The 20,237-nt window shown below is 45.0% G+C and overlaps 4 protein-coding genes and 1 non-coding gene across 14 annotated transcripts in view; 3 read left to right on the forward strand and 2 right to left on the reverse strand.

Annotated features, from left to right (window-relative positions):
- LOC105276453 (retinoic acid receptor RXR) overlaps nt 1-11,346 on the forward strand; it is a 65,071-nt gene extending 53,725 nt beyond the window's left edge. For 8 of the 10 annotated variants that reach the window (XM_011334073.3, XM_011334070.3, XM_011334063.3 and 5 more), the window contains 3 exons: nt 4,313-4,619; nt 5,044-5,369; nt 5,501-11,346. In XM_011334073.3, the coding sequence (XP_011332375.1) occupies nt 4,313-4,619; nt 5,044-5,369; nt 5,501-5,774 (907 nt within the window). In that variant the 3' untranslated portion in view covers nt 5,775-11,346. The remainder of the gene's footprint in view (nt 1-4,312; nt 4,620-5,043; nt 5,370-5,500) is intronic. The other 2 variants (XM_011334072.3, XM_011334071.3) reach the window with 2 other exon arrangements.
- Nucleotides 11,347-11,891: 545 nt separating this feature from the next.
- LOC105276446 (translationally-controlled tumor protein homolog) lies at nt 11,892-13,907 on the reverse strand. Its single transcript, XM_011334052.3, has 5 exons — nt 13,772-13,907; nt 13,275-13,345; nt 13,007-13,197; nt 12,625-12,894; nt 11,892-12,329 (listed from the first exon to the last, which is right to left on the reverse strand). The coding sequence occupies exons 1-4, from the start codon at nt 13,797-13,799 to the stop codon at nt 12,663-12,665; spliced, it is 522 nt and encodes a 173-aa protein (XP_011332354.1). The 5' UTR covers nt 13,800-13,907; the 3' UTR covers nt 11,892-12,329; nt 12,625-12,662.
- A 336-nt stretch (nt 13,908-14,243) lies between these two features.
- On the forward strand, nt 14,244-16,379 carry LOC105276445 (la protein homolog). The gene is made up of 6 exons (XM_011334051.3): nt 14,244-14,960; nt 15,051-15,193; nt 15,307-15,379; nt 15,487-15,735; nt 15,823-15,961; nt 16,184-16,379. Exons 1-6 carry the CDS (start codon nt 14,436-14,438, stop codon nt 16,261-16,263), a joined length of 1,209 nt encoding a protein of 402 aa, XP_011332353.2. The 5' UTR covers nt 14,244-14,435; the 3' UTR covers nt 16,264-16,379.
- LOC113562225 lies at nt 16,013-16,112 on the forward strand. Its single transcript, XR_003406738.1, has one exon. It is a non-coding gene; the product is annotated as a small nucleolar RNA U6-53/MBII-28 (small nucleolar RNA).
- A 191-nt stretch (nt 16,380-16,570) lies between the features above and the next one.
- The window catches only part of LOC105276444 (neuroligin-4, X-linked), a 161,856-nt gene continuing 158,189 nt past the window's right edge, over nt 16,571-20,237 (reverse strand). Inside the window, exon 11 of the mRNA XM_011334050.2 lies at nt 16,571-20,142. Within this exon, the coding sequence (XP_011332352.1) occupies nt 19,499-20,142 (644 nt within the window). The 3' untranslated portion in view covers nt 16,571-19,498. The remainder of the gene's footprint in view (nt 20,143-20,237) is intronic.

The following is a 20,237-nucleotide window of genomic DNA, read 5'->3' on the forward strand; positions in this document are numbered from 1 at the left end:
CGATTTATATAATAAATAATATCACGAGAAATTGTACGTGGATTTATGTTCCCAGGACGCACAACTTATGAGGCATCGGAGGAGCATGTACTGCCGTTTCAAAATTGCCCATCTAATCTCCCTTCTTCCCCCTATATAGCGCGCTGCCTTGCTTACGATCCCCGCGTGTAATTGCGCGGTATCGCGCAGAAAATGACGCGGCGACGAGCGTGCGGTCGACGTGCGATTCGCAGCAGAACCCCCCGATCCCTCGTCGTCGTCGTTATTGTTGTCGGTGCGGCGGCTTCTGAAGCGAAAAACAGCCGACCCGTAACTGATGCGCGGGAGAGGTACTTGGAGGAACTTAATTAATCTCATTAAAAATACCCGGGCAATTTGTAGTTCCATCTCGCGCGCTCGCGCGATCTCCGGCGCGTAATTAGCTGGGGAGCCTGATAAAAACCGGTCGCGCCTAACATTCGGACATGTTAATGCGCTCCGCGTAATGCGTAACTGTCATGCGATGCCCCCTCGCCCGCAAATTGCGGCAATAACGCATACAATGCGTCTACAGCTAGTCAGTCAGCCAACTAGCTAACCGGAGGGTAGGAGGCACTTGGAAGCACTCGCTCTCATTTTCGCGTTCCTTTCGCGCGGCCACGGCGCGCCGTGTCCATTTTTCACGGATTAAATGCGCCGCGACGCGCCCCGAAGCGGACGCACGCGCGTACGTCCGCACCGGGGAGGGCCCTACCGTCGTCTCGCTTCGGTTTTACTTGGGTAATTCGCCGTCGAGCAGACCACGTTCTCTGTGGTCTGCTCGCGAAAATTTTTTCTCACGACTGCGTTATCTTGAATTTTTCATCGGACAATTATTTCTAATTATTCAACCTGTTGATTGCTTTCGGAAGAAGAGCGCCATGACTCGACAACGCGAGGGCCACACTCGAAGCGCTCGACTTTCCGCGTCGGAGACGAAACGCTCTCGTCTCGGCCGGCGCTTCTATTTTTTCCGTCGGAATTTCCCGCGTTCGAGCGAAAAACTGCAAGAGCGCGCATCGCGTGGCTCCCGCGTCGGCGTTATTTGTGCATATGGCGCGTTGAAGGTCTCTTCGTGTTACGATAAAGAGGGAGAGCGAGCGAGCGAGCGAGAGAGAAAGAGAGAGAGAGAAACAGTGACAGAGAGAGAAGGAGAGATCGCTCGGCTGGCGCGGCCATGCAGCTCTAACACGTGTCTCGTGTCATGAATATTTGTCTTTCGCATAAACTACGCGAGATCAAACGGCTGCCACGGTGGTCCAGAAATTGCATCACGTGCGCCGCGCCGCCCACGTCTAAAGAGCTGTGCGAGATGCAGCTCCCCGGTACTATACGCCGGGCCCGCACTCGGTCATGCATCGGAACGTAGCGTCTCGTGATATTATCCCGGCGGTAGCATTAAACATCTCGGTGCTCACGGTATTATCTCGTTGCTGACGCCGGCGAGCGCCCGTAAGGACTATCATTATCCTCCCTTCGACGAGTAGAATTCCCTCCTCCGCGCTCCTGCACTTATACCGCGATTAAGGACGCGGTGGTGTAACACCGCCGAGCCCTCGTTCATCGCAATCGAGAGATGCGGACTCGCCGATCGTCGCGAGGAGACCGTCTCTCGATTGAAGAAACGTACATGAGGAGAAGCAGGTGATGTTTACAAGAGAACTGTGACATTTTGATCAATGTGCAATGTAATCGAAGGACTCCTCTTCTTTCTTCTCATCTACGTTTTGATAGAAGAAAAAAAGAAAAGAAGCTATAATCTTTCGGCACACCGCTGGCTGGTTGTGACATTTCAATCACGAGTTCCCTGACCCAGCGTTTAACGATTCCGCCTGAGCGGAATGAGAAATCCGATTCTCTCTTGCGCGAACGTTATTTAACGTGCAGCATTACGCGTACTTTATTAACGTAGCGTGTGCGAGAGAGCGAGAGAAAGAGAGAGAGAAGGACAGAGACTCGCATTACGGTTGCGCAATGACACGGTCGTCTCGTAAAGTGCGGCATCGCGTGGTCGATAGGCCGTTGTCTTCCCAGAGGAAAACGGGGTATTTTGATGTTTCGCAAAATCCACGAGATTAGCGCGCCGTACCGTTTGTCTTGGTGTCAGGAGCGTGGCTCGCCCAGCTCGAGAACGCGAAAGCTGGGAGAATTCCGCGCCAAACAATGTATGTACGATGCCGCTTGATTTACCCTCAAGTCTTGATGTTTCGCTTTTGATTGTTCGCTTTTCGCGAACCTGTCATGATCGCCTCAACGAGCGAATGATCTATCTGGATGCTGAGGACGGGATGACGCATTGATTGTTGCAGAAATTAATTTCGCGAGTGTGACACGTTAGACAAACGCAATCTTAAACCAGTGCGCTCGTTTTCTCCGAACTCGGTTATTTATTTGTTTAAGAGTTTCTTCTTAATTTTCAGCCTAAGTCGCTGCACGACTTAGGGATGCACCACAGCGGAATTTAACGCGACTGTTTGTCCCGGTTCCACGGTGGGCCGCTCCCGGAATATGTGGCGTCGTTCCGTTGTCACCGCGAAGAAAGAGAGCTTCCCGCGAAATCGCGCCTCGCGGATGCCGCCACGCGAAAATACGCGATGCGTGTCCGCGGGCGAAAATAAATCCTCCGTGGAATTCGCCGCCGGTTTTCTGGCTCCAACGGCAGCTCGCTGGAGGCGTTCCAAGACTTTAAAAACGACGACCCTGAAAGCGGGCCGTGACTCAGGATCACCGCTGATGATCGCGCAGCCGGCGACAACAACCGCAAAGACCAAGAATGATTGAGATGTTATTCGCGAGTTCGGAAAGTATGACACGGCGAGAGAGATGAGCGCCCGGTGAGAGAACGCTCCGAATTATCGGAAATAATTCAAGCGGCTGTTATGACGGTTTTAGGGATGCACGTCGCGATTTAGATGGATCAATAAGCAACTCGTCAATTGACCGCCGAAAAACATCGACAACGCCTCGAAATGCTTTGCGTGAAATTAAGATTACGTCAGCACTCTGGCACCCCGACAATGGAGCGTGACTTGGGACGAATCTCTTACTTTTGCGTGTTCCCGCCAGCTGCTCGGTATAAGAATTACGCGCGAGGTGTCGTAAACCCGGAGTATTTTATATCCCCGATGCATCCCCGAGTTAGTTAGAGAGCCCGGTGCGCGCGCGCGCGCGCGAGAGAGCCGCGAGGAAAAGTGCCAACAAATCGTCCGGTGGACTTAAGTCGTCGCACTATTGCGAAATACGAGATGGCCGACCGTGATTCAGCTTTCCGAATGCCGTAGACCGCGCAGCAATTATCGCGTGACACGACATTAATTTTCGTCAGCGCGATTAACTCTCAAAGTCCCTCGCGCTTTCGTTTCGAGTCCCCCCGGTCGAAAGTTTCATTATGTTCGCTCGATATCTACTGCGAGGGTCCACCGAAAATTGAGCGCGGAATTCCATTTACTTGTAAATGATTGTCCGATGTAGAACGGAATAATCCCGAAGAATTACGCGGTGAGCAAAATATAATTCTGTATTTTAGTCGACTTCGTTGCGCGAAAGTGGAGTGTCGAGTGTAATTCGCCGATGACGAGTGAGTTATTCCGACTTAAAATGGAATGATTACGTAAAATTACATTCTAATGGGATTTAACGATGCCACAAATAATTTAGACGACGCGGATCGGAACCAAGCTCGATCATGATTCATCCTGCTCGAGTGCCCGTAGATAGCGCAATGATTATCGTGTGACAATAATTTTCTCCAATCCGACCGGTATGCGCACGCTGCTCGCCTGCGCCTCGTATTACTTAAAAACTCTCCAAACTATTCTATTAAATTCCAACGCTCGAAATTTCATTTCGTTCGGACAATCGTGAAATGCACTTTAGAGATCAAAAACCGGATTTCGTTTGCGGAACGGAATAATTGTGTAAAGCTGTCATGCAGTGGAATACAACGCCGATGCAAATAGCATTGTTTTTTGTTGTATGCATCAATTAAGCTACATGATTCAGCTTTTTCACGTGCCACGAATAGCGCAATAATTGTCGCGCGGTATCGCAGTGATTTTCTAGCTGGAATTACACTCCATATTATTTCCGAATTCTCCAAATTCTGACTTTTTAATTGAAAATGTCAGAATTGGAATTTACTCTGTCGTCTAGAAAGCGAGACAAACGATCGTGCGAAATACTACAATATAGTGAGCTATCGTCAGCCACAATTACGTACCGTAAATCGCAAAGAGTGCATTGTAAAATATAATGGAACACGTTGCATGTGTTAATTGAAACACGTGTTTTTCAGCTGCGAGGGATGCAAAGGTTTCTTCAAAAGGACCGTTCGCAAAGATCTGTCGTACGCCTGCCGCGAGGAGAAATCCTGCATCATCGACAAACGGCAGCGGAACCGATGCCAATACTGCCGGTATCAGAAATGCCTGGCGATGGGGATGAAAAGGGAGGCGGTACAGGAGGAACGTCAACGCACCAAGGAGCGGGATCAGAGCGAGGTAGAGAGCACCAGCAGTTTGCACGCAGACATGCCGATCGAGCGCATCCTCGAGGCCGAGAAGCGGGTCGAGTGTAAGATGGAGCACCAGGGCAATTACGAGGTAAATAAGGCGAGTCGCGAGTCGCAGATAGCGCGCGCGGACGCGCTCGCACGGGTGGGCGTATCTCTTTCGCGCACGTGGGAAACAAAGTGGTGGCAGTTTAGATATGTAACAATAGCGAAATGATTGTTTGTTGAGATGTGTGTAATAGGGTTGCGATTAGATACGGTCTAAGAATAAACGCCTGCCTAGAATAGATCCGCGCTAGCAGCGCGTAAGAACGCGCGCGCGTTTATTTAATATGCGGATTGCGGATTCTATTGTAAATTCGAACGATTTCTTCCGTTTTTTTTTTGTTTTATTTTTTACGACGAGGCGTAACGTCGTCACTCATTCGCGAGTGTTGAGAAGTCTTGCTGAGAATTCTTGGAGACACGCGTTCGCCGGCGTTTCTTACCAACTCGCGATCTTCTGTAATCCGCAGAATACAGTGTCACACATTTGCAACGCCACGGACAAACAACTGTTCCAGCTGGTGGCATGGGCGAAGCACATCCCGCATTTTACGTCGCTGCCGCTGGAGGATCAAGTACTTCTCCTCAGGGCTGGTTGGAACGAACTGCTGATAGCCGCTTTTTCCTACCGTTCCATTGAAGTGAAGGACAGCATCATCTTGGCGACAGGCACCACGGTGCATCGAAACTCGGCGCAACAGGCGGGCGTGGGCACGATATTCGATCGCGTACTCTCGGAACTCGTGTCGAAAATGCGTGAGATGAAAATGGACAGGACTGAACTCGGATGTCTCAGGTAAGATGAGGAGGATTCTTTTAACGGGCATCTCTGTGACGTCGACGAAGACACATTCGCTAAGACACGAGAGTCGCCCTCGGGTGCGGATTATTATGTCCGTTATTAACGGGATTTCTCGAAATGTGCAGATCTATTATTCTCTTCAATCCCGACGTGCGAGGTCTCAAGTCCACCCAGGAGGTCAGCTTGTTGCGCGAGAAGATCTACGCCGCGTTGGAAGAGTACACTCGCGTATCCTCGCCGGACGACCCCGGCAGATTCGCCAAGCTGCTGCTTCGCCTGCCATCCATCCGTTCGATCGGTCTTAAATGTCTGGAGCATCTGTTCTTCTTCAACATGACCGGTGACATGCCGATCGACGATTTCCTCCTGGAGGTGTTGGAGTCTCCGTCAGATCCTTAGGAGCAGAAGGTGTGCCGCGTCCTGGGGCACACCGACTTTTAAGAAAAAAAGAAGAGGACGAAGGATACGACGGGAAGAAGAGGAATAGAAACCAGCATACAAGTTGAGTTTCGTGTATTCGAGGTGCAACGATCTCTGTAGTGCAGCGGGACCTTCTCAATACGCTGCAATACAGATTATCCGCGCATCGGGCGAGGTGGAATTTACTTACTTCACTTTACCGTTCGACATTTCCCTTCTTCCGTTCCCCCCTTTCTCCACCTTCCCTCGTTCCGTCCTATACCCTCCTTCCTCCTTTCCTTTTTCTCGCTATTATTTATATTAGAGCTTAGCGACTCTCGTGTCCATCGTAAGGAGGCGGTCTTACTCAGCCGATTCGGGAATCTCGAATGTCGACGACGCGAACACACGCATACCCGATAACGCAACAACGACCCAACGACGGTGTGCGTGGGTACGCGCACTTCTGTATTCTTTTTCCACGTTAATGAACCGTGGGTTCATCATTGTACGAAAAAGCTGCAGGTCTATCTGTAGGATACGAGCAATTATCATTACTAATCGCTGCCTCTTTAGTCTGCGACACGTGTCGTGCCATGATCCGAGCGGATAAATCGTGTCACGCACACGATACTTCGCGCCGACGATCGATCCTTGCTTCGGACAGACGTCGCGTCTTCGTCAGACATTTCTTCGCATCTTTCACAGTCACAGAAGTTCCTAGAGTAATTAAGTTTCTTTTTTCTCTATTTTGCACTTTGTTACCTTCGGGTCCCTCCCTCCCTCCTTTCTCTCTCTCTCTCTCTTGCTCTCTCCCTTTTGTCTTTTTGCAATCTCTCTCTTTCTGTCTTTCTTTCGACGATGTAATCATAGATCGCTTCAACGATCTACGTTCATGGCGACGAAGACGCGACCTGTGCTCGCGAGTAATTCGGACACCTTTACATTCCAACTCTGCCTCGATTCGGATCGTTACTTTAAAGAGCCACTATTTGCATATTGATATATATGTATATATACATGCATATATATATATATATACATATACACTCACACGTATACATACATACACATATAGACACTTGCATCCAATGCGTATCCCTTTACGCCCAACGCGCAAGTTAATGATAATTTATTGTTTTGTATTTTAGACCATAGGAGAGAAAAGTGAACTTATTACTAATTCGAGTTTAATTATTATATCGAATACGCTCCTTGTAGCTCCTCTTTTTTTATGGACAACAAACTAACGACGAAGCGTGCGAGAGCGAAGTATTTACTTCCAATCAAGGTGTTAGGGTTTCCGTTCTTTTTCTCTCTTCTTTCTTATTTTACTACTTTCTTTTTATAAAATTCACGCTTGTAACACGCGTATATATGTATATGTACTCAGATCTTTTTTCTTTTTTTTTTGTTAACACTTAGGCAGGTTTCAAGCGACAAACGTGACAGACTCTTGTCGAGTGAACATTTTGCAGTAATGAAATGCTGTCTTCTTCTGGTACAAATTTGACATGGCAGCAAATAGAGTAGAATATAGACGGTTTCTTTTATTCTTTTCTTTTTTTCATAGTTTACTGGCAGTGAGATTTGTTTTTCCCCATCCCCTCTCCTTTGGAGAAAATGCACGATAAATACAGATTAAAAAAAAAGATTAAGATACAAGATGCTCTCGAACCTCTGAAGAGAAGAGACGTTTGCAAGATGTATAATTATACTATAAATCGTAGAGTACGATAAGAATTAACAGATCGTGGACAGAATTAAGATAGGACCCTACTCTCGTTGTTAGTAATTTACAGAAATTACGTATCACATGACGTGAGCTGAAAGATCCGACAGATTTGTAACTTACGCGAGCGAGCACGCGTAAAGTGCTTGCGTGGCTGCTTATTTTCGAAATTTGAATATTATTATATATGTAGAAATATGTACAAAACGTATACATACACATATATATGTATATATACATATGTTTCTCTCTCTCTCTCTCTCTCACGATTGTTCGTTATTATCTGTTAACTATTTCTAATTTGTAAAAATCGGATTATTAATAAACTTAAAGTAAAATAAACTTATGTTAAACGTGGAGGTAGCTCCATAGAATCGTCGTCGGATTTTTGATAGCTTTTTATGTCGACGTTACGTTGACTTAGTTTCTCGTTTTGGAAAAATTTTTAGATGTGTAACGGTTATATAGTAATGTCGTTTTTTATTATACATTTTTAATAGATACATGAATGTTTATAACGTTTACATGCAAACATTTATATGTGTATCCGTACTCCTAATGAATTTACGAATTGTGAGACGTTAACTGAGATGTAACATATAATTATGTTGTAAAATACGAGATGTAAAGCTATTTTTTTATTTTGAATAGCTGTGGGATATAAATGTTCGTCGGATATTGTACAAAATGATACTTTCCGGATTCTTTCAGCTCCAATCATTGATACGATTTACTCTACTACTCTACTACTCTAGAAGCAGTAAGGGAATGATCATACTTACTTCAATAATATAAATTATGATAATATTATTGTATATTATTAAACATATTTCTATTTTTGCGTGAATGCCTACGATTGTTAGTTGTTGGTTATTGTTATCTACTTGATGAAAGTTTTTAATGTTATGCGTACCGTGGAAAACAAACACAATATTAAATTCATAATTTTTTTTATGACATGCTGGAGTTACTGTTCATTTCAGATGCCTGTTTTTAACAGTTTCGAGGTATTCAAGGGAGACGAGTATTTGTAGTGTATGTTTCGAACGCGGTTACGCGCAGCAATATCGAATGTGTTGTAAAAAAAATCGACTTAATTTCTTTTTTTAATTAAAATTAATATGTACGATTCGAGTCATTTTTCATTTGTTAAGTAGGAATGCGCAGATTAAAAGCCAAGATTCTCTGTTGACGGTTCATTATTTGATTATACAATTGTTAGTTCTTGTCACAATTTTTACTTTTATCGACGAAGCACCTGACCAAAATTACCTCTGAACAAGTCGCGCGACTAGCGATCACCTCTTCAAATTCCTCACAAAATATAAACGACGCTGTAAGTGACCATTAGGATTGGTGGGCGCGAATGCTACCTGTGAATGAAGTTTCATATAAAAATATATAAATGTTAAAAGAAGCAGATATATCTATACATATATATACATATATATATATATATATATATATAAAAATAATATATGAATATACAAATTCTTTCACAAATACAAACACGACAACCTCAGTAGTGATCAGGAAGAGAAGTTTGACAAAGCTAGCTTGACAGATTAATGAAACTATGTCCTGCGATCAGATGATACATTTATATAAGGTAAGAGGACTTCACAAGAGTGGTCTTTGGAATGCCGTCGTGATGTCTGCTAATGCATAAATGATGCGCCGTGCTTCGCGCGCGCGAGATCGTCTGTCTGTACCGAGTAAACTTAAATGCTTTTGCCATACTTCTTCGAAGTATCATAGAGAGATGGTACGATATGCTCAAATTGTGTGTAGTAACGGTTTTACCTAAATACCCCAGTGTCCTAGAATGGAAGAATCGGGTGCGCCGTAGTCCTTCTGTACAGTGAAACGACGTTACGTTCTGATCTTGCAATCTCGTTGTACCTTTTTGCTTTTTGTCTTGTACTTATATGCGACCACCACCTCCTGATTACTGATACATTGCTCTCTCAATCTTGTTGCATGTCTCTTCTGTCTTGCGTAATAATAATAATAACAATAATGTAACTTGCGAACGATTCAGCAGCGACTAACATGTTTTTTCAACTTGTACGTAAAGGAATCTCGGTATCTCTCGCGAAATACCGTTCCACCGTGTACGGTATATTTATATATCTGTAAACCAGTGACGAACGTTGATCATTTTGTAGCATACAAGAGACCCATCTACGCACCCATTCTACATAGATCAGTACAAATAAGTTTAATAATAGTAATAACGATAATAGTAATAAATAATAATAATAATAATAACGATAATAGTAATAATAACAATACCGATAATATACTGTTTTACTCTTTATCGAGCGTGTAAGGTATACCCAACTTAACAAATAGTAGCAGGTGTCCTACTAAATACCGTACCTTTAAAGAGCTAAACTGTAAGCCAGTATGTGTTACATCTATGTATAAACGTCGTACAATTTACAATTTATGGGCAATCGCTAATTAAGAGAACGCTGATAAGTTAACTCTCGTATGACTGCCATTACGATCAAATATTATTTCTGAACGTTCACGCAACGCGATGCGACAGTGATCCAGAGGCCGATCGCCGATCTTTCTCAGCCCTTCTGGCAACCGCGCGGTCGGGCACGTTTGCGGCGCGAGGCGGCGATTGTCCGCTCGCGATCCCGAACCCAGGTGTTCGCGATCGTGAGCGACGCTGCGAACTAAGGAGAACTCTTCGATTTGTAAAACCGATTGGATATACTCGTGAGCTAATTATGTATGTCGATAAATGTTGAATGTAACATTCCACTTTCTAGGGGATATAATCCTTAATCCTTAATCGGCGAACGTGTGCGAATGCCTGTAAAGCAACGATCGCTTCGTTTCCTCGTACGACATAGGTCCCGTGATCGCTCCGTTTCTCTTGTAAGAACTCTTTCGAAGCACCTACGGATCCTCGATGTGTGATCCTCCTCACTTTACTCTGATTCTGTTTTCTCTGCCTTCTTTCGTCGGAGCGAGACGTGTGTTGTACGATGCTCGGTCGCAAAAGAATCGATATTAATTTATTTCACTGGCTTTAATATCCAACGACACTATATATGGTTGTGCTCCGTAGATAGCAAAGCAATATAATTATACATATATGTACACACGAGCATATACATGTATGTATCCCTTGAGAGAGCGAGAGAGAGAGAGAAAGAGAAAGTCCATCTTTTACTCTACCTTTTTAAACTATAAGTTATCAGTTTCGTTTAGTGGGACATTTTCAATTCGCGCATCTCATTGTAGACTTACGAGAAAACTCTGTCTCTACATACTTATACTATTTACTATTACTACTACTACTACTACTACTACTACTACTACTCAACTACTAAGATACGCTTTTGTAAATGTAAACACCTTTTTTCAAATAACGGTACGGAACATGTGCAAAGTATCACGTACGGTGGCGTCAAGTTCTCAGGTGAGGAGAGCAAACGTTTTAGAAACAGTAAGAGTAATATATTCACAAGAGAGAAAGAGAGAGAAAGAGAAAGAGAGAAAGCGTAAACGCAATGAGGGTAATATAAAGTAATATGTAGAAAAAAACAGTGAGAAAAAACCAGACGTAGAGGGGGGGCAAGAAAGAGCGAGCGAGCGAGCGAGAGATTCAGAGAGAAAGAGAGAGAGAGAAAGATTGAGAGGATGAGAGAAATTTGTTGCGGCGGCAAGAATGTGCAAAAGCAAGGTAGTGAGTGTACTTGTACAACACAGTGTGGCTAGTAACAATCCCTGAGTAAAGAAATATAATGTACGGTTTCGCGCCAAGAGATAGATCGTCTATTCTGACTTATCTAAATATAATATTTTTATGAAGTGAACAAACTGTCGTTTGTCTGTCGTTTATTCTCGAAACCCTCACTCGTCGCAGAGTAGATTGATGGATGTACAAATGAACACGGGAGACCGGTTGGATTCTGTTGCAGTATTATTTATTACTCGTAACAGAGCGGACAAGTTCTGTGCATCGTGTCTTCGTTCAAGCTGCAAAAGTTCGTATCCTTCGCCCATTATATGCAGATATATTATTCGATGTATAATGAAGAAATGTACAACGTGAATTACGCTTATGCGTATACATGTGTGTAAGTTTTAAGTGCAACACGTGATGAATATATACATTAGCCTTTCCTTTACTATCGGGAGGGAATCAACCGCGTCAATAATTGAAACGGTTCTCCGGAATTCTAATTCTGTTTTTCGTCTCGTGGGAAAGCTCGCGGATACAAATTCGGACGCAAGTTCGGGAGCAGATACACGAAAGCATACATGAATTACTTATGTTACACTTCGCAAAACCGCAGCAGGGAAGAATCAAGGAAACGAGGGCAGATCGAAAACAAATAGCTTGAGAAAAGAAATAAAAATTATGGAAAAATTTTTTTTATTCATGACGACATTATACCGAATATGTTTCAGAAATTGTTGACCGTTAACATTGCATTAACACAGTATGTTGTTACTTCACGGACTGCTGTGGGTCCATCGCTGCTAACTCTTTCCCCATCTTCCATTCTTCGATATAAATAAAATTCTCTAATACAATTGGATACAAAACGGAAATGACGGCGACAGACCGCTCGACTTATTAACTGTGAAGAATCCGGTGTTCCTGCAATCCTCCCCCTAAGTTACCCCGGGTACGGATTTTGTTTATCGCGGAATTGTTTCTTGAATGAAGATCTCGTTTAATATGTCGCAAATCGAGGGTTCGTTTTTTTTTGGAAGTAGAGTATGTTGCGTCCTTTATATTTTCAACTAAATTTCACAGCTTTTCAGCGTGTGCAGTCTTGACTCCGGTTTATCTGAAAAGCATACATGGGAAATCGATTAAGACATCGTTCTTTTTAGTGCGATTAGTGGTACACTGAGACAATGAGAATTGGGAATGTACGACTCCTATAGCCGCTGCGCTTAAAAGAACACGTCGCAGCGGGAATCTTATCGTCAATTTGATCTAACATGTTTGTGCAATGACGAACACAATAGAATGTGTTAGTCATGAATTTCCATGTACTCGTATCTTGTAACACGTTTATGATATAACGTTATAATAATTTAAATGATAAATTAATGATCGATAAACGGAATGTGACTCACAAAATTTGTCCACAATTTGTTGGATATCTAAGAATTACTTAGAACTTTTCCTCTTCAAGACCATGCTTGAAGAACATGAGTACAGGCACAGACTCGCCGTCGATTTCACGGTACTCCATGAGGCCCACGATGCCGTCGATGTCCATCGACGTGCCGGTGAAAAATTGTAACTCCTTGAAACGCCCCAGGATGTCCTTCATAACTTTGTTCATGTTGTTTTTGAAGACTTCTACTTGATCGGGTGATTTTTCCTCCAGCCTTGCTACTAACCTACAAAGATAACGTTTGTTGACCACGTGTCACGTTTGATATTTTTTTCATACAGTTCCGTGTTTCGAGAGCTATCGATACGTGCCAAAAATTGCAAATTGAAGGTACTTACTTCTTCATGTAGTCTTTGAGGTACAACGTATAGGATTTCTTATCCCCAAAGGCGAATGTTTCTTGCAGTCGGTGATTCAACACGACGTCGACGCCACTCTCCACCACGTCGTCGGTGCCTTCGTTGGCTTCCTCGGCAGACGGGTTGAAACCAGCGATCTCGATATCACCACCAGATTTACGGGTGACCAACTGAGGAAGCGATCGGTAAGAGATGTTTAATGCACGCGAAACGCGTTGCTAAACGAGGCAACAGTGTAATTACATACCTTGCCGTACACTTCGTACAACACGTCGTCCACCAGCTTAACTTTGTAGGTGTCGGAGAACATCTCGTCTCCTGAAAGCGTATGTTGTGTATGAGGATTGTGTATATTTGGCGAACGTAAGTGCATCATGCTTTGCACATACAGTCTCCAGACAAAGACTCAGAATCTTGCTGTGGAGAGGGCATGCTCTCGCAGTCGTAAGGAACATATGGTGAGGTTAGAAATTCCACGATCCCAAATATCCCATGCGTGCGAATTTGTATTTTTCACGGCACGATTGCCGCGCCAACCCATGCAATATCGAGGCTCGCGAGTTGGAATTTCCATGCAGAGATGTTATTTCGAAATTTTTTTTCATCATCATCGATGAGGTCATCGGAAGAGAATTCGAAATGTTGTGACTTGATCAAAACTCGTCCTCATTATCGTGCGCCTTGCACCCAGTATGAAAAATATTGGATTCTCGTGATCGGAGAAATCGTTCCTTATTTACTCACCAGTGAAAATATCCTTATAAATCTTCATTGTGGAAGATGGAGAAAGATATAATTGCAGCTAAAACTAAAGAAGACACGGTCACCCACAGGAGGACACCGGAAAAGAGGGAGAGCTAGCCAGCTAGCGACTGTGCTCCTGCCAACTTGAGAACCTTGTGAAGTTCCTAACAAATTCGTCTCCCGAGGAATCTCGCTTCTCTAGTTCGCAAAAAGTCCGCTACGCGCCTCCACTGTCCTCCATTGAAAAGTGAGGTAGTGGTACGAGTCAATATCGAGTCAGACGTGATTTCATTTATAAAGATTTTTATTTTTACGTGACATAATTTAAATAAAATAAAATAATTAGTCCTGAATACGTTTCAACGACGGTATTTTTACATGATTTCCAAAAAGGGAAAAGGGCAGAGGTGAAAGGGAAATTCAGATTGCGCTGTTGGACGGCTTCCTTATTTCGCACTTACGCGCTGCAGTCAACGATCGAGAAAATTGTTGACTTGAATCGCGCCGGTTTCACTTCCTGTTTCCTGATGCTGTGGGTGCTGCGTAGCACGTGTGTGGGACGCGGTAATTTCTTTTCTGGATCTTGTTCAGCTTGAAAAGGATCTGAAGCAACTCAGCCGTTATCATCGTATCAGAAGTTATTCTGAGATCGCATCTCGTCAGCATGGCTAACGATCAAGAAAAGGCCAACGTGGAAGATTTAACGGACGAGGCGGCTGATGAGGTTAAGAACGACGCCGAGCCGACCGTTGCCGATGCCGCCGACAACGCAAACGGGGAAAGTGCGGAGCAACCGTCCTCGGCGCTCCTGGAGCAGATCAAGTCGCAAATAGAGTACTACTTCGGCAATGTAAATCTGCACAGGGACAAATTCCTCATTGAACAAACGAAGCTCGAGGAGGGCTGGGTGCCGATGAGCATCATGTTGAACTTCAAGCTACTGGCCAATCTCAGCAAGGACGTCGACGTGATCCTCAAGGCTCTGGAGACCAGTGATCTCATGGAGATATCCGAGGACAGGAAAAAGATACGGCGCTCGCCGAAGCATCCCTTGCCAGAGTTCAACGAGGAGTACAGGAAGGCCCAGGAGGCCAGGACGGTTTACGTTAAAGGCTTCCAAGCAGCCGAGACGACTATCGAGGAGCTCAAAGCATTTTTTGACCCATACAAACCGATTGAAACGATTGTAGTATGTTTACGAGTCTCAAAGAGTCTTTAGGAGATTCTCATCTTTGAAATTGTTGTCGATAAGTTTTTATTGATTCACTCTTGCTTGCAGATGAGGAAGTATCAAGATAAGGATAAGACTTACAAGTTCAAAGGCTCTGTTTTCGTACAGTTTGAAACTTTGGACGGTGCCAAAGCCTTCATGGATAAGGAATCCATAAAGTATGGAGATGCAGAATTAATCAGAAAATGGAGGTAAATTCTTCAAACTTGTTAATTATTAAAGAACTTTATCGTCACGTTATATGTCTAATGTTACTGTGCATACTTCGATGTATTAAACATATAATTTTTATATGACTTCGCAGTGCAGATTATACCACAGAAAAGGCACAAGAAAAAGAAGAACGTAGGAAGAAGAATAAATCAAAGAAATCAGAAGTAAGTAAAAATGGCAGGTACAGAAAGTTTGGTCAAAAAAAAAGACATCTTTGCTAATATTGTTTTGCAATTTTGTCCAATGTTATATTCAATGTGCTTCTTTATAGACAGAAGAAAAAGAAACCGAGCACGATCAAGCGTCTGTAGGTGCGAATAACAAATTGCCGAAGGGTTCGGTTATTTTCTTCTCTGGTGTTTCCAAGACGTGCACGAGGGAAGACATCAAAAAATGTTTGGAAACGTACGACGTCGATATCGCGTATATCGACTTCCAGAGAGGGAACACAGAAGGATGGATACGCCTGCAGGGAGAAAATGCCGCTAAAGTTCTACTGGACAAGACTCCGGAACACAAGGTAAGGAAAAGTACCCATGGAACAGCAGCACCCTTTCCAACTTCCGAAGAGCAATGAAACGAGAGATCATTTTAATTATGTTCGAAGCTGAAAATTCACGACAACGAGGTCGCCTGCAGAGTTCTCGAGGGCGAGGAAGAGGACAAATACTTAGCGAAAGTGTTGGAAGAGATGACTGCTACAAAGATCAAGTTCAGCAAGTCGAAGCGGGGCGGAGCCAAGAAGGGTAAGCGGTCATTCAGCTTGAGAATTTACCTAACTGCCGATCATCGTGCAATTATAATGATGTTATTGCCATGCTAATACCGAGGGATCATATATACGGGAACCGTATATTTGGATTTCGCTGAGTTAAACTTTCCATGTCTCTGAATAATTGCATTTGGCAAAACATAATTTTTCTACCGGAAGAACAACAGATATTTAACTTCTTTTCTTACATTCGAAGGGCGCAACGCACGAGGTAAGAAGAGGACTGGCAGTCCCACTCACGATGCACCCTCAGCCAAGAAAATAACTACCGAATGAAGTTACACTTGACTCGCGAGACGCGAACGAGAAGTACACAATGTATATTACTTTTCTTTGTGTATAGAGAGAGGAAAAATGTTAATAATTATGCGTAGCATAATCGATCACGGAAATCACGATTTACTTTGCAACAATTTTTTTTATTATATTGATTTCTTTATTTAAAAAAAAGAGACGTCAAAATATAATTTCATCTATATTTGTTACACGAGATTTGCAATTACTCGGACACTCGAGAGGCTGATCAGCGTGCGTGCGTGCGCGCACGGGTGACACGATCAATGAATAAAAAGTCCATATGTTATTTTTATAAATTGGCATTTATTGTTGTACAGTGAAATTTACAAATTGATTTTCTTTCTTCTCTAGACTATAACACGTATTTGAATTTCACTGCCGTCTTACCACTGGTGCCGATACCGCGCTCAAGTATCACAACGTGTTGCCGCGGATCGCGTTGCTCGCGGTTCGACAGTGAACCTTGACTTGACAGCGGAGCTTTGAAAAATTACACGTTATTAGTGACGTACGTACTTAAAGCTATCGTAGTCGACAGTACGATTTTACGCGACACCAAGGCTCTGTGCATATTACGCTACTTAATTAATTACAGCTTTACGTTATTCTTAATCGTATCGGTACATATGTATAATCTCATGCGGCCCCTCTCCCCCTTCTCCCCCGAGGAATCGTGCGTAGTCAATTAAATGGCTCATCCTATGTCTTGATCGAAATGACGATGTTGAACTCGGTTAATTGGGAGATTCAAGGTGGAGAAGGTTTCTCCTCAGGTTTTTTCTCCTTCCTCGTGTAGGATAACACTAAAATCGTTTAGAAAAGTCTGGACTATGTACCGCAGTTTCAAGAATATGAAACGAGACTCAAAAACGGCGGCGAGTTTTACGCGCGCGAAAGTCGCGATCGCGTCTCGTGCATTTCGCAAGCACGATCTCGCTTGGTCTTGATGGTTTTGCGCATCGTGATAGCCAGGAATATCCATCTCGTGTTCGCACGCGCGCGGGTCAGTTTAGCTGCGCGCAACGACGATGACTCTCAAAACTTAATATCAGCGTGTAGAGTCTGCGTAGTACGATCTCATGAATATTAATTTGGGATTAAGGACTCTACAAAGTATATCTCTGCAAACACGAACACGATCACGCCTTAGGATACTTGGTCGTGAAAGAGAGAGAGAGAGAGAAAGAGTATGCAATACTCCGTACAAGTCTTCGGTATCGTTTTAATTCTAAAAGAAATTACTTTTTCCGTTTTATCGCTTTTGAGCAGATTTTCGATCTCTGTTCGGAAAAGGCCGCGTACGAACAACGTATCGGTATCGTTCACGTAAGCCTCGAAAATTCTACGAACGTTCAATATATCGTCGAGGGTGGAAAAATTAATGTTCTTGGCATTAATAATGTCTCAAAGCACAGAAAAGTTCTTTTGTATCTTTATATTGAGGTAAATAACTTCAACTCAGAATTAAAAATGCAAGATGAAAGAACTTGATGAAAGTAGTATAATTAATTAGCGACGTTTGATATAGAGACAGAGATATACGCTTTAATATCTGAATACGCTTAATACTTTGGCAACTTTGGTCTCGATGTCTCAACAGCACTCGTCTGGAGGCTTTCGAGGCTTACATGCGAACGCAAGAGGAATTGTCTTACGAGCGCTTATGTTATCAGATCGGGAGTTCCAGCCGCGAGTCCACGGCGGTGCGGTACTGTCGGACTACTCTCTACGAGAAGAACACTTGAAGAACACTCAGCGGGAAATCAAGTCCGCCCTCTCAAAAATCATCGTGCTGTTTGTGCGGTCGAGCTGTGTGCAGGCGAGCCTAAGCTCCACGCTGTTGTCGAATGCACTCGCACTTTGACCGTGCATTTGCGAGAGACAGGACAATGCGGAGCAAGGGGGAACTTCGCGAACGCGACTATTAAAGCTGTTCTCCATCGCGGTCCCGCAAGGGAAACGCGCTTTGAAAGCTGCAGCAGGATGAGCTTTCGCACGCCGCCGCCACTTGTCGCTCGCGAGTATCGGATGCGAGCATCACGAGGCGATCCGTTTGATCCGCGTCTAAGTGTCCCGCCCTTTCGATCGACGCTTCACAAAGCGACGATGGCACGTGATCGTGTACGTGACTCCGGTACTCCGAGATCCTGTCGAGCTGGGATCGTCATCGGAAATTACCGCGCACCACTCGCGCGGGCGCGGCATTCTTGCACGGACCTATAATTGCCTTTTAACGGAGACAATCCCGAATCCGCTGTGAAGTCTAATTACACGCTTCGGTCCGGCGATCCCTCTCGCCGAGCGTCTTCCTTTGAAGACATTGACACGTCTGCTCCGCGCGCTACGGTGATTCTTAAGGCCACCTACTTTACGCGGTCGTCGAAAGAATCGGATGAAAGAAAGGAACTCGCGCTTCGAGATAAATTAAAATACGCTTGGCAAGTCTCGCGTCAAACTTTTCGCCGGTTACGGTAAGAATCCCTTATAGAGGGATCGGTCTTTTTGAACACCTGGTACATATACGAACACATACACACGCGAGTGGTTCAAATATAAATTGGGATTTATTAGTAGCGCACTTGGCTTGATTCCACGTTAACATTGAGCTGTCGCGTACTCAATATCGCGCGAATTACTACGTCGTGCAGCTCAGCAGTGGTCGCGCATTTTTCTGCAGAAACGGTGAAATGTACCTCATCTCTTCCCCAAGTAGTAACCACGTAACGGCTAGGGTCTCTATCTCAACGTGGTAACGTGCAATCTTACTTCCGGTGGCAAGAACCAGCCGCAGTGTCCTCTAAGTAGCTACAATCAAGCGCAGCCTGGTAATAATCGTCCAATAACGCGGTCGCCTTACTGGTCAGCCACGTTCGCGACACTTGCACCATAAGTACGGTAACATTAACGGCCGGTAATAACCGGCGGTTTTCCGCAGTAACGCTCCGTTATGCGGCAGACGCGCGTCCGGCAGCTGACACTGCGATCTGCGCGTAATGAACACCACGAAGTCGATTTGGTCCCCTCGTCGCCAGACTCGGTTCGCACTCGCGTTGAACGATCGCACTGAACGGGAAACGTCTCGCCAGGCCGGCCGGCGCCCACATGAGGAGGAATGTCACACTCAGAACCTGGACTCCGCGTTGATCCCCTCGGTAGCGTCCACAAAGGTCACTCGCTTCGTCCGTCCGTTGCCCTCTGGGGGCAACCCCTAATGCTATACGGATATCTCTTGTATCTGAACGCGTTTCTTGATGGTGTTGGTGCCGCCGGTGCTGAGCGAGCTGGTGGTCCTCGCGGGCGGTTTCGGCGGGTACGGGTCCTTGTGGAGGTTGCCGCTGGTCCCGTGACCGGATCTCGAGTCCTTCCTGCCGGACTGCTCGCCGTTGTCCTCCTGGCAGTGCGCGAACTGCTGCTGCTCCTGAAGGGAGGGACTCCTCGCGAGGGTGGTGTACGACGGCGGTGGCTCCTGCGTTGGCCGCGAACCGTCGGAGGACTTGACGGATCCTCTGGTGGTCATCGGCAACGACTCCTGCCCGTTCGGCCGGCAGTCCATGGCGGCGCGTTTCTTGTCGCGGTCCCGCTGGTAGTAGATCCCGGCGAAGATCAGCATGTTCAGTACCAGGAGGATGCAGCCGACGCCCACGGTGATCGCCAGGGCGGTGGTAGTGCTGTAGTAGTGGCGGGACGCCAATCTCTGCAGCAATTCGGCATCATCCTCCGAATCATCGAGGATCGGAGTGATGTCCTCGATCAGGTTGTCGTCGTTTGTGGACGTGCTGCAGGCGGTGGTCGACGAGGCGCTCGTACGAGTTGTGCCTGTCAGCGGCAGAGGCGTGTACCACTCGTCCCGGACTGATCCTGGATAAAGGGGGAAATTAATCGAGTGATGAAGAAAAAAAGGAGAAGACGGAGAATTGATTTCCGTCTTGCTTCGTCTTGCCTCGCAAAGAGAG

The sequence above is a fragment of the Ooceraea biroi genome, chromosome 6, assembly GCF_003672135.1.
Source record: "Ooceraea biroi isolate clonal line C1 chromosome 6, Obir_v5.4, whole genome shotgun sequence".
NCBI classification, from domain to species: domain Eukaryota; kingdom Metazoa; phylum Arthropoda; class Insecta; order Hymenoptera; family Formicidae; genus Ooceraea; species Ooceraea biroi.

Bases quoted from the DNA above. Each gene is read 5' to 3' on its own strand.
- LOC105276446 (XM_011334052.3), bottom strand. From the start codon at position 13,799: ATGAAGATTTATAAGGATATTTTCACTG. The intron at 13,198-13,274 runs GTATGTAATTAC...TCGCTTCCTCAG, and splicing joins TGTACGAAGTGTACGGCAAG to TTGGTCACCCGTAAATCTGG. The intron at 12,895-13,006 runs GTAAGTACCTTC...TTATCTTTGTAG, and splicing joins CTCAAAGACTACATGAAGAA to GTTAGTAGCAAGGCTGGAGG.
- LOC105276445 (XM_011334051.3), top strand. From the start codon at position 14,436: ATGGCTAACGATCAAGAAAAGGCCAACGTGGAAGATTTAACGGACGAG. The intron at 15,194-15,306 runs GTAAATTCTTCA...ATGACTTCGCAG, and splicing joins GAATTAATCAGAAAATGGAG to TGCAGATTATACCACAGAAA. The intron at 15,962-16,183 runs GTAAGCGGTCAT...TTACATTCGAAG, and splicing joins GCGGGGCGGAGCCAAGAAGG to GGCGCAACGCACGAGGTAAG.